This window comes from Sylvia atricapilla, chromosome 6, assembly GCF_009819655.1.
Source record: "Sylvia atricapilla isolate bSylAtr1 chromosome 6, bSylAtr1.pri, whole genome shotgun sequence".
In the NCBI taxonomy this organism is placed as follows: domain Eukaryota; kingdom Metazoa; phylum Chordata; class Aves; order Passeriformes; family Sylviidae; genus Sylvia; species Sylvia atricapilla.
In genome coordinates, this window is record NC_089145.1 from 51,203,434 (window position 1) to 51,216,712 (window position 13,279).

Below are 13,279 nucleotides of genomic sequence, written 5' to 3' on the forward strand. Positions count from 1 at the left end.
TTAGCAATGTGATATTGGAGAAGACTATTCCAAGACCATTAGACACAACATTGCCAACCAAAACAAATCCATGCCTGTTACAGGCAAAATTCTATAGATATGTATGCAGATTAAACTCTGCCTTACAAACAGAAGCCTATTCTGAATAAAAATACCATTCCAGTAACCTTTTCTTTTATGATCACTCTTACATGACAAACCCTATACAACACAGTTTTTTTTTTTTTCCACAGGTAATATTACTGGAGTAATAATTGAGGCAGACTGGCTCAAAAGAAACCAAGTCCTTATTACTTTATAACTACCTTCTGTAAAGTTGCTGCTGGTGCACCTCTTTTTCTTCTTTTAAAATGCATGCTTGTAAAACTAGAAATTGGTCAAGTTGACATAATCTATGTAAGAGAATTTTAAAAAACTGCACAGGGTCATGTTTGAAAACTCAAGCCTGAAACAAGATTACATTACAAAACAAGCACAAGGTCTAACAGATTCTAACACAGATATTTAGATTTTAGGAAAAAGAAAAAATTAATTCCACATGTGCAAGCTACAAAAAACTTAAGATTATACATACCTTGTTTCTGATAAATCATGTTCTTGAATCAGATCTATCCATTCCTTGAGTGCAGGAGAATTGTAAGCTGCCAAGTAACTTATTAGGTCAGACTTAAAATTAGTTGCAGATTCACCAGCAGAACCAGATCCTCCCTTAGGCAGCCTTGGATACAAAGGGCTTAGCCATATTCTTAAGAGAAAAATAAAAAAAGAAAAATCAGCCATATAAACAAGCACACCTCACACAAATAAATAATACATGAGTTTACTATGTGAGTAAAGCACATCCAAACAAATACTTGACAGATTCATTGTGATACTAACTATAGATATCTTGTCTTTACATCTACAGAATCAGCTCATAATTGAAATCATAAAAGTAATACTTTCAAATGAAAACAACATTCTCATAATTTATCCACAGACACATTTACAGCTTTCACCACTGTTAAATTGGTGAGGCCCAGACTTAGCAACCATCAGTCCTTTCATCAACGTTTCCTATAGGAATAGAACATTGCAATGTGTTCTGCTAAACTACTGGTTTGTGCAACTGCATAGAAAACCCACCAATCAAAGCATCTGAAAGGTTTATACAGTTTGAAGAGTAGCCCACAATAACAGGCTGCCTCTCAAGAACCTCCATCAGAGTAAAATAGGATGGGCACCACGCAGGAAAACGTTCAGCATTTCTTTCCAGTCACAACATGACTGCAGCCATGGGAACCAAAGATTCTGCATTACCAACTTTACAATGTGTTGATCGATCCTTTGAAATTCAGAATCACCATATTGTGATGCTGCATAACACTGCAGTATACAAAAACTAAAAAAGAAAACTATTTCTCATATTTGACAAATAGGGGAACTTGTTAAGCATCCCAACAGGTATTTTTATGCCTTCTTAGCTTTCTGAAAAGCTAACTGCCATAAGATACTTAAGCCACCCATAAGGTTTAAAGGCAAAAACATGAGTGGCTATTTCTGCCACTGAAAGAGCTTGTCTCAGACAAGTAAAGTCTCAAAACCTTGCTGTATTTAATGACAGCGAAATGGATGTGAAAGTGACAGTAACTTCTGAACAGCAACTTTCCATTAGTTTGAAGAAATTTTATACCCTGATTTATTGTGGTTATCTAACTAAAAAAATGCTTCCATAAAGATATCAAAAAACCTGAAGAGGTTGAGGACCCTTATATTAACATGCCACTTAATCCTGTTTGTGCTCTCAATAAAACTATGTCCTAAGCTGGTCATTAAGTTTAAAAACTTCTACCAAAAAAATAAAACAGGAAAAAAATTCCTTCCCAGGAAAGGATACAGGGTAAATACTAGGCCACCTACTGTATTACAGAACCCATAACGCCCAACATTTTTCAGACTACATTCTAGATACAGTCACAACAAAACCGGAATGCACATCCACATTATTCTTGCAGTATTAAGATACTTTTTAAATAGCTGCTTCAGATCTATATAAATGGTACTTTATAGCTACTAAGTTTTTTCATAAAGAGCACAGCATAATACAATTTTGTACCAGTCAGACTGATTTTAAGCTATCAGTCAGCTGGGAACATAGTTTTGCTTACAGGAGAAAGAAAGAAGACTTCAGACTCAGATAGCTACCAACATTCCAAGTCTCTTTTTTAAAATTTTTATTTTAGAACAGCTCTTTCTTAAGAGTGTAAGGCTTGCAATAATCACCTAATATCCCATCTCCAGCAGTAGCAAATATCTATAGAAAGTATGAAACATTCACCTGCTAGGGATTGTTGCTTACCCCTGAGTTTTCTGGTGCCAATCTTCAGCAATAAGATTGGATGTATGTATCACAACTCGAAGACCTTCTTCATACAGCAACAACATCATTTTCCTTTAAAAAAAGATATATAACTCTTCATCTATTTCAAGTACACTGAGAGTAGGAGATAAATTAGCAATTCATTAAAAGGCTCTAGGGTAATTATTTTCAAAAATTTGTTCTGCATCATGCAAGCACTTAGACTTCAATCCATGTGCATGCCAAGCTCACATGCCAGTCATTAGACTACCCCCATATATTTTATTCCTGAGTATAGCTTAACATCTCATGCAACTAATTACCCACCATAAAGTGAGTACTTGCAGAACACTTCTCATATTTGCACAGTTCTTCAGATAAACTTATCTCTTTGCAGAGCCAGGAAAAGAACTAAGGAACATTGAAAGGCCTTTACTTACAGCTGAATTCATTAAAACTTAGTTACCTCCTCTTAAACTGACTTTTACTTTAAAAGAAGGTATGTATATAGCTAAACATTTTGATGGCAAAAAAGCTATTTATTTATCATAACTCTTAAGCTACCTTCACTACAGCACAATTTAATTTTAAAAGTAGTAACTACACAGATGTATCTTTTGTAAAAAAATGCTCAAATTTTCATATCCAAGTTTTTATTAGCTGTGTAAAGACAGCATACCCATGTGGTCCCAAATGATGAGATCTGAAACCCAAATCGAATCCCTAAGATCTTTGCTAAAATATAAGATCTGTTCTTATCTGTAGATTTCTATCTACAACACTCATTTTGTGGTACTTCTATTATATCCAATCCAAGTTTTTTCTTTGAGAAGACCCCTAGCTTCACTAGTTATTTCCAGATCCTCCACATGAACTGAAAAACATGATGAGTAAATCAGTGTTGTGTCATCCTGCCTGTGACTGATCAAGTTTGCAGTACAGTTTTGGTGTTAAGGCATGACTTAAGAGCCAGGACCTGCAGTCCACCTGTCTTACACCAGTCCAACTTCAACTGTTTAACTTGCACACCTCATATCTACTCAATAGCTAATTTGTCTCATTAAACTAGAACAATCCTGTCATCTCTAAATAGAAGATATTTATGGAAGCTTGAAGACTCAATAACTTCTATAAAGCCCAGGTTTGCTGCAGGCCTTTCTGCTTCATAGTGTTACTTACGTATGGTGAGTTCCAAATGCAATATCCAGTTTAGCCTAGAAAATTAAAAGTTGATCATTAAAAATTACCATAGTGCATTTATTCTTATTTTGTTTAATTTCACTGCTCTCTAGTGGACAGATCACAAAGTACACTATCTTCCTTCTCAATAATTCTAAGGCACTCTCCACTTTCTACAACTAGATTTTAAATGGTAATGCAACTCTTGCTGAAACTGTTCCAGAATTTGTGCCTCTGTTACTAGCAGCATTTTCAGAAATAGTCAGCAGAAGATAACTCAAGGCTCCTGCAGGACACCAAGCTGAACAGAAGCCAGCAAGGTGCCCTTGCATGAAGGATGACTAATAGGGTCCCAGCCTGCATTAGGAGTGCTGCCAGCAGGTCAAGGGAGGGATGGTTCCCCACTGTTGAACACCAGTGAGGACACACCTGCAGTACTGGGTCCACATTCAACAGGAAACTCAGGATTACCAGACTCTTTCAGAGACAACAAAATTCCAAGATTATTCTCTTCCTAACAAAGAACATGGTGTCCCCATAATCATTGATACACTTCACTTGGCAAAGTCTTGAAACACTGGCGAGTTGCCATAGCCACACCCTCCCAAAGCCACTGGCTTCATCCCTTAGGGACAGCAAAACAATGAAGATAGCATCAGAGATAAAATGGCTTGTGCCAGGAAGAGTGCTCACAGCAATTTTAACAGTATTATGGAGGTTATTTGTATCAGCATTTTCTTGTGTAAAATGTATTTGGAAAATAATAATTCTTATGAAATTTAAGATTACAGTGACACTAGGACTAGTTCTGTGCTTTACACAAAAATAATGCTTCCTTTTCAGCCATTGTAAGAATTTGAATGTAACATGTTAGTGGTGAAGGCGAGCAGCTCTTCTGTGAGCCCTGTGACATTTCTGTGGGCAGCTGTTCTGTACAAACTTTCACAGGTGAAGCCTACCATAATTACATCTGACCAGGATCATCATTCCCATGTTCCTATGGTCCAGGTACAGATATTCCTCAAAGCATAACAAAAAACTTTCCACATAAAGTATGTCTTTTTATCAGTAACAACACTTGGAGTGTAAGAAACGGCTTCAACCAAAGGATGACACAAAGGTTAATTACCTGACAAAAGCTAATATTCTCATAAGGCCTTGCTTGTGCCATTAGTTCAGCTTTGGATTCTCTCTTCTCGCCATGGACTATCAACAATGGCTTCTTCCTTAAACAAAAGGAGATTACCATTAAAACATGAAGTGAATCAGCAATTAGCCTAAACCATTCCTTCACAGAGCTATGACATCTGGGCCGTAAATCTGATAGCCCAGCAGAAAGATGGCACTGAAATCAATATGCCTTATTAACTAACTCAAAATAGCAGTAACTACAATAGAACCTCTAAAGAACAGATATTAGAAAACTGTAACAGAGAAAAAAAAAAAAAAAAGGAAACAGGTGGAGTAAAGCAGACACCTAAATAAAAACTCCTAATACAAGATCATGGAAGAAACTCTTGTCCCTATAGCTGGAAATAGACAAATGTAAGTTCTCAAAAGCACTGATATACACAATGTGGATCCAAGACAATTTAGTAATTATCATCTTACAGAGCAGATGGAAGACTGATAGGGTAAAGGAGAGGGTCTAGTCTGGCAGTAATTTGGTGTTCACTTCCTAAAATTAAACTTCTGATTCTGCCAACGAGATCTCATCTGCAGCAAGGTGTGTTGCCTCCCTGGAGTTCAGGTAAGGGACATCACCAAGAAAATTCTCAACCTGGCTCAGCCCACTGATTATTATGGGATTTTCAAGTGAGTAGCAACAAAGTCCCAACAAGACTGCAGACAAGTGAGAGGGACCTCAGGGCCTTGGGACAACTGGTCAAGACACCTGGAGCACAAGTTGTGTTCTCTTCTCTCTTGCCAGTCACAGGGAATGATGGGGCAGGATGGAGATAACTGCAGGGAGTACAAGCAGCCAAATACACAACCACAAGACAGGACTATGGGGCATCCCTTTGCACCCTCACTGGGATACTGGCACACTCAAATACTTCTATAAAGCACCTGCACACCACAGTACAGGGAACAAACAGGAGGAACTGGATATCTGTGTGCAGTCACAGGGCTTTGATCTCATTGCAATTACAGAGACATGGTGGGATAGCTCACACAACTGGAGTATTGTCATGAAGGGCTACATCCTGTTCAGGAAGATGCAGTAGTGGAGTTGCCCTCTACATAAGCCAACACTTGGAACATATCAATCAGGTTGTTATGGGTTAGGATAAAAGAGCAGACAAGTAAAAGTAACACTTGTGGCTGTTTGCTGCCTGCCATCTGATCAGCAGGACTAAGTGGATGAGACCTTCCACAACAGCATCACAAGCAGCCTCAGACTCTGGTTCTTGTGGGGGACTAACTCCCCTGACATGTGCTGGAGAAGCAACACAGCAAAGCATAAACAGTACAGGAAGTTCCTTGAAAGCATTGATGACAGCTTTCTGACACCTGTAGTGGAGGATCTCTCAAGGAATGGTGTGCTGCTTAACTCAGTGTGGCCCCTTCCAACCCTGCTCACTCTGATTCTGTCAACTCTGGTTCTACTGCACTTCCAGCAAAATGAAGGGGAAAAAAAAAAAAAGGGGGGGGGGGCACATTATAGGCTCACTTCATCTGCAGGAGTTTGCATTATCAGAAAGGAATTTCAAACAAACAAGACCTGCTTTCATGACAGTACCCATCAACTTAGTATATGATATCCATGAAATCATCCTGATCCTTTTCACAGTTTTCTTGTGCCCCTCCTACATTCTCTCCTTTCTCTTGCATTATCTAGCTCTTGACTCAATAAACTGTATAGCAAAAAACTTGTTCTATCCTCACAGGTCATCTACTGCCATGTCATTGTGACCCCCAATGGGACTTGCTTAGCATCAACTACCAAAAATCAGAAAACAGCTATCCTGAACTCTGACCATTTACCAGTCTTGAAAAGAGTCAAGAAATCAGAGAACTAGAACTGTGGAATAAGAGTAGAAAGAAAAGTAAGAGTCTATGCATATCCAATTGGTAACAATCATCTGCACTGCAAAGAAGAGTTTATCATTCATTTATAACAGGACCTTATATGAGCAAAAGTGATCTGGAAATTTCATCATTTCACCTTTGTCAAATAAACATACCTGAATTCCTGTGGGTACTGTCTTACAAGCCATCCCACGTCTATACAGTAGTTAAACTTGTATGTAAGAAAAAGAAAACAGACTCATTAAAAAGAAATAAACAGCTAGATCAATGAACTGCAGCAAAAAAGCTTTCTATGTAAAGTCATCACACATTACTAATAACATTGTAAATAATATATTCTAAAAACAGGTGTATTTTTGACTTTTTACATCCTTCCTTTCATTTCTCTTTAACAACTCAAGAATGAATTTTAAGTTTCTCAAAAGTTTGTATTAGTACTTATAAAATTTAACATCCAGGAAAAAAAAACCCAGAATCACATGCATAAAATGTAAAAGTTTAGGTTCAAGGATCTCCTCTTTGCCATGCGTTTGTATCATGAATCATAGCAAAAGCTCCTAGGCAATAACATATCATTCCTACCTAGTTTGCAAGGTGCTCTTTCTTTCAAAAATCCTCATTCATATGAACATAAATACACACTTCTCAGCTACACATTCTTCAAAAACAGAAGAAAGTAGTCTTACGATTGCCTGAACTCTACAGCAGAACATAGGATGGTGTTTATATTTCAATAAATTGTTCAACAGTTGAAAATGTTTAGAATTCTCTCTGTATTTCAACAAGGGATATCAGCTACATGGCAAAAGCATGGATTTTAAGAAGTTTAAGATTAACAAAGTGAAACAAGCAAGTGAAATCGGTTTGGCAAACAGGAAACTCACCTGGGCAGAAGATATGAGAGTTCCAAAAAGAGGAGACAAAATATCTATTAAAAACATTAAAGCATAAATAAATAAAAGACTTCAAGGTAACATTCTGCATCTTGAACAGCTTGATTATTACCACAGCACAAGGACCAGATTGTTCATAGACCTGGTATAGCATCCACAAGTTTACTGTTCCAAGTATTCAAGTCATTGATTCTCCTGTGAATTACTGAGGATCATATGCTTATAAAAATTAATAATCCTTTCAAAGCAGTAAACAGTTTTAAAAGCTGACTAGGAAAAAGTCCAACATCATATTGAGAAAGGAACATTAAACTACTCTCCCCCCTATTGAGTGGGCCTGAAGAACTGTGGCAGGGTGACACCAGTAAGGACATACTTAGTGCTTATTTATCTGCTGCAGACTGATTGTGGGATATGTGCAGCCATAGTTCAATCACAGTAACACAGGAAACTAATCCAACTGGGGATTTATAACCTAAAAAAAAAAAGCACAGCACCAACTTAAAAATAAACCCTACAAATAATTTCTAGGATGTGCAAATTATTTAATGCCCTAGCTCTACAGAAATCTGGTTTAGCAGGTTAAACAAACAAAGAATACTGCCTGTCCACCAGCTCAACTCATCACCTAGCAGGACTCCCAAGAAAGGACAGGCCAAAAGCCATAAATTCACAAAGCATCTAAAAAAATCCTGCAGTAGTCTGACACCTGCTTGTGCTAATAGGCATGAGGCTGAGGAAAAGTTACAGCTTAATTGTATAGGTCCTGAGTAATTTCTTCTCTCTCAAAGAACTACAATTTTTTCTGCCTTAATTTTATCGTATTTCTGCACACAATTCTCTTACTAATAATTGTTTTTGATTCTGTCTTGTGATGTATCAGATTTTATTTCTAACTACCGGGATGTTTACAGGTGCACAAAGCTCTTCCACCTTACATCAAAAGACAACCAACAGAGGATTCCCAAAGCATCAGTATCGTACACCAAAGACTCCACTCCACCTTGACTGATGGACAGCTCCCTCCCAGCTGAATTTAAACGGATCCATGAACCCCAGACACAGAACTTCAGAAGTACTGCATGTAGTAATAGTGAATTACTAGGTCCAAACCACGCAGCAGTATGAAGGCAAATGCAAACAACTGCTCAAGGAGTTAAGCATGCAGGAAAAGCATCCCTTTAGGTGCCACATAGACAAGTGGTTTTCCCTGGATTAGCTCACAGGGAAAGCAACAGTAAGAAGCAGCATGACTTGTCCTGGCTAAACACACATTCTTGCAGCCTAACTCAACAAAGTATCAACAAATAATGCTTTATACACTATACTTCCAAAAGAGACAGGTCCAAATAACAGAACCAATTTCTACAAACCTGCACATTTAGAATATTAAGCCTCAGCGACACCAAGAAACATATGCATTTAAAAATACCTACAAACTAAAAATAAGCATTCTCTTGCTTTCCCCCAAAAAGCCCTCTTTTAGTAGAAGCCACGTGTTCACCTTTTATGTGCAGGGCTCCAGAATTATAGTTCTGTTCAATTCCACTGACTTTAGTGAGAAAAAACCTGAAAGGATTGCCTCCAGTCACCAAATCCCAGGTATCTTGGGCTTCACTGGGTGTTGCATTATACTCCTCTTCTTTCACATTCTCTGAGAATTTGTCATCTCTGCAAAGGTTCAAAGGATGTTCTTTGGGCACATCGTATTTTTCTTCTTTCACTGTTTCTTTGTGGGCATGCTTTTGCTGATCCTCAGGCTCTTCATCACTGCTGGAAAGACACCAACCTGAGCCTTCTTGGCTTGGTCTCTGTTTTACCGCTGGAGGTGCTTCTGTAGAAAGACTATTATCAGTGAGCGTCAGGGGAGAAGCTTTTCTCTTGTGAGCAGCCTTCCTAGCTTCAGAGCACGGATATTGTGGTCCACTTGTTCTACCACGTGCAGCATCCGACAGTGAAGATGTACATGGTTTTTCACTGTCAGAATTTTCCTCGGCACTTTCATCACTGCTAGATACAGTCCATTTACCGTGTGCGCCTTCCTGAAGCATGTTCCTAGGGATGAAAAAACACCAAACAAAAACTGTATGGTTTTGTTATGCTCACGTCGGTCACCCTTCCTAGTTCCCATTTGTTCATTACTAAGGAACTGTGCTTTTGTATTTAGCAGAATCGCCGAGAAATTTCATAGTGTAAAAGGCTTGTTTTTGTGCCCGGGAAACAAAGAAACACGTGCAAGTGGGGGCAACCACCAAATGTGAAAACCCGCACATGGAAAACGAGCTAAGATAGAGGCACCTATGGGAAAGCATTCTAAAAACCCGAGGAGCGATCTGCACGATATTGATATTTCCCCACGGCTGAGCGATCCAGCGCGCTCTGCTGAGCGGATTCAGAGCACGGGGCCGAGCAGGGGCGGCGCTTTCCGGCGGCCTCCGCGGGAAAAATGCGGGACCGCGGGAACCCTCCGGGGCCGCGGCCTCCCTCCGTCACCCTCGTGTCCCCGGAGAGCCCCTCCGCCGCGCCTCCCCGCTGAACCGCGGCCGCACACCCGGCCACCGCCGCCCCACAGCCAAGGCAGCGCCCGCGGCCGGGTGAGGCGCCGCGCGGGCCGCGGCACCACGGAGCGGCGGCACCGCGGAGCGGCGGCACCGCGGAGCGGCGGCACCGCGGAGCGGCGGCACCGCGGAGCGGCGGCACCGCGGAGCGGCGGCACCGCGGAGCGGCGGCACCGCGGAGCGGCGGCACCGCGGAGCCGCGGCACCAAGGAGCCGCGGCACCAAGGAGCCGCGGCACCAAGGAGCCGCGGCACCAAGGAGCCGCGGCCGCCGCTCCAGCCCTGCAGGGCCCTCACCACCCGCCCTGCCCGCCTGTGGCCCTGCCCGGCGCTCACTCACCGCGCCGCCGGCCGGCGCCCCGCAGCCCGCGCTGGGCAGGCAGAGCAGGCCCCGGCCCGCCCTCTCGGCGCGGCCCCGCCCGCCCGGCCGGCGTGAGGCGGCTCCGGGGCGCCGCGGGGCTCGGGGGCTGGACTGTGCCGACCAGCCTTCCTTGGACCTAGTGTTAGCTATGGGCAGGTGCGGAATCTGCATAATGGCTCGTTCGGCGCGGTGTTAATTATTGTGTCTGAAGTGCCCCGCTAACGAGATAACTGCGTGAGGACTGAGGGAAGGAGTGGGAGGGAAGTAGGTGTAAAGTTAATTAAAGGAGGAGCGCGGCCCGTATCAAAGGCGCTTTGGCTGCTGTAGTGAGCTGAGCGCTCGGTTCTCGTTACTTTATTTATTACTTATAATTTATTTATTTATTTATTATTTACTCATTAATTTATTGGGAGCTTGTGGCTGCGGTTAACAAATTCTGGAAGTGCCAGCGCGCAATGAAACCGGCAGGCTGCTCTTGGAAAAGCTTTCCTGAAAATTCAGCTGGTTTGTGTGGTTTTCCTGTTGCTCGTCCGCAGTGTTGTGGATAACGCTCTTTCCTGAAATGCTTCACGGATAAACCCTTGGCTACTGTAGGATACGATACTCTATTACCAGCCTTTGCTGAAGGTGTTCTGTGGGAAAAGCTCTTAGGAGCGTTGGATGGTTTTGTATTTTATGTGTGTACTCTCTAAGTATAGGCTCTGGAAATGCCTTTTTTCCCCCTACAAGTACTTCAGAAAATTTGATGGCTTCTGACTATGCTTTCATCACACTCTCTCTTCATAGTTCCTGTCTGTGTGATGACTTAACTGAAAATTAAAGCTTACCTGGCATTTTTCAAGAAAAAAAAAATTATGGTAGAAGCACATTTCATGTGATTTGTTTCCTAGATGTCTATACTATGTATTCTAAGTTTGCAAAAAGCTATTTTGCATCATGAGCACATACAATGTAGCAGTATGAAAAATTTTATGTTAACCTAAAAAACCCCAAACTGAATGGACTCGGCCCACTTTCAATTTTACTGGAACAGAGTGGATGAATAGAGGTGATTCAACAAGTGCCTCTTTTATTTTTCTTATAGCAGTTACACAAAGTAAAGAATCTTAGGATAGTTTATTGGTTTTTAAAGCAAATCACTCTCTTTCTGTAGGTTTTTGAAGCATGCAGTGAAGATAGCAAAAGCTGTTTAAGCAAAGAAGACTCTACAGTTGGTCTAGCAATATTTTTTTGCTAGAAACCCTCAGTGGTACATACTTTTTCATTTATGCTCTGAAAATCCAGCTTATAGAGGTCTCACTGTTGAGAACACTGTGTAATGACTGGTCTATGCTAATTAGAGTGGATTGCTGTAGGTGTGGTAAACAGAAATACCTACAAATACTAGAAGAAATTTTCCAATTTGCAGGTATTTGTTTCAAAACAAAGTAATCAAGCCGCTGGCTTTTCTGCTGAAGACTGTGATGAATAGAAGATTGTATTTTAATTTGTATGTGTATACAAGACACATAAAGTAAATGACTTACTGAGCTTGTTACTGGTTTTTATTAGTGGTACACTCAATTTCTTTACTCAGTGGTTTAGTAAATATGAAACTGCTGCATGTCCCAAGAACAAATGTCTTCTCAAAAATATATCTGGTTTTAGTTTCAAGTAGTAGTTGGACATTTTTAGCCATGTCTTCTCACTTGTAAATCTACAGAAATCTTGAGAAAAGAAAGATTAATGGAGAGAAATAACGTGTTTCCATACTTACAGGAAAATACAGGTTATATTGTATGGGTTGATGTAGTTTTGGAGGTCATGTTTTTACTCAAGTAAGTATAAGTGAATTAAGAAAGAGGATGAAGAACACAAAAGATTTCAGAATACACACGATGTGTCTGTGAGTGTCTTTCTCATGGCATGTCAGTAAATGAGACAAATCTTCTATAAAGTGTATTATTTATATGAAGTATAGAAAGGATGAATTGTCTTTCTTCTCCAACTTGAGCAATCCTCTTCCCCAATGACCATTTGGGAATAGCTATTGTTTTTTTAATTAAACACATATTTTACAAAAACTGTCTTGACAAGGTTGGAAACAATATTGTGTTTATGATAATTTGGAGTAAAACCCACAAAAATGTTTTAGTAAACTATGAAGGTAGTAATTTTTCATTTCAGCTGCGGATAAACATTTTCTCAATGAACTATGGCCAGATCTAAAAATGCTTAAGCCTTCTAACATGAGTCTTAGCTGCTGAATTATGAATCTCAAAATGCTCAGCTTCTTCCTTATCTATCTTTTCCTAGCTATTTTTACCATATAAAAATTAAGTGTTCTGTCAAATTCCCTGGATGTTTCTTCTAGCAGAAATACTCAAAACATGCTCAAGGCATTTCAACAACAGCAGGCTTTGTGCATGAGTCACTGATGGAATCTCCTTGGAAAGAGAGTAGAAGTAGAGGACTCCTGGGAAGACAGGAGGTGCAGGTTTAGTTATTTCTTCCTGAGAAGGTGCCAAGTCACACCTGCTGTGGCTTTAGGCACTGCTATGACCACCTGTTAGACCATTTTGTCTGTGCAGCTGTACAAAAATTAATTAAGAAACCTTTGTTCTAGGGCTGATTCTGTCATCTAGTGGTTTTGCTAGCTACTTAAGTAGGCCAATTCCAGCAACTGTTGCAGTTTACCCAATTGTGAAGATCCCTAAAAGGTCCATGGGGAGGCAGATAGGGGGTTTTTGTGGCTTCTGCCAGCTTGCATTAGGTAAGGTTTGTAGTGCCACCACATTTTGCTTTTGTTGATGACTGGGTCCTGTGTGGGTTCCTTTCAACGTGTGTGTGGTTTTTAATCCAGTTCTGAGAAACATAACTTCCTCTGTGCACCAGAAAGGAACCAAATGCAAATATTGTAATCCCAAAAGTTGATTGTT

At 40.4% G+C, this 13,279-nt stretch overlaps 2 protein-coding genes across 3 annotated transcripts in view; one reads left to right on the forward strand and one right to left on the reverse strand.

Annotated features, from left to right (window-relative positions):
* The window catches only part of TDP1 (tyrosyl-DNA phosphodiesterase 1), a 45,286-nt gene extending 35,790 nt beyond the window's left edge, over nt 1–9,496 (reverse strand). For both annotated transcript variants that reach the window (XM_066321935.1, XM_066321934.1), the window contains exons 1-7: nt 8,948–9,496; nt 7,435–7,478; nt 6,706–6,761; nt 4,647–4,743; nt 3,518–3,552; nt 2,339–2,431; nt 575–745 (exon numbers count right to left, since the gene is read on the reverse strand). In XM_066321935.1, the coding sequence (XP_066178032.1) occupies nt 575–745; nt 2,339–2,431; nt 3,518–3,552; nt 4,647–4,743; nt 6,706–6,761; nt 7,435–7,478; nt 8,948–9,494 (1,043 nt within the window). In that variant the 5' untranslated portion in view covers nt 9,495–9,496. The remainder of the gene's footprint in view (nt 1–574; nt 746–2,338; nt 2,432–3,517; nt 3,553–4,646; nt 4,744–6,705; nt 6,762–7,434; nt 7,479–8,947) is intronic.
* A 1,320-nt stretch (nt 9,497–10,816) lies between these two features.
* The window catches only part of EFCAB11 (EF-hand calcium binding domain 11), a 53,127-nt gene continuing 50,664 nt past the window's right edge, over nt 10,817–13,279 (forward strand). The window contains 3 exon segments of the mRNA XM_066322203.1: nt 10,817–10,825; nt 11,446–11,571; nt 12,120–12,178. Of these exon segments, the coding sequence (XP_066178300.1) occupies nt 10,817–10,825; nt 11,446–11,571; nt 12,120–12,178 (194 nt within the window).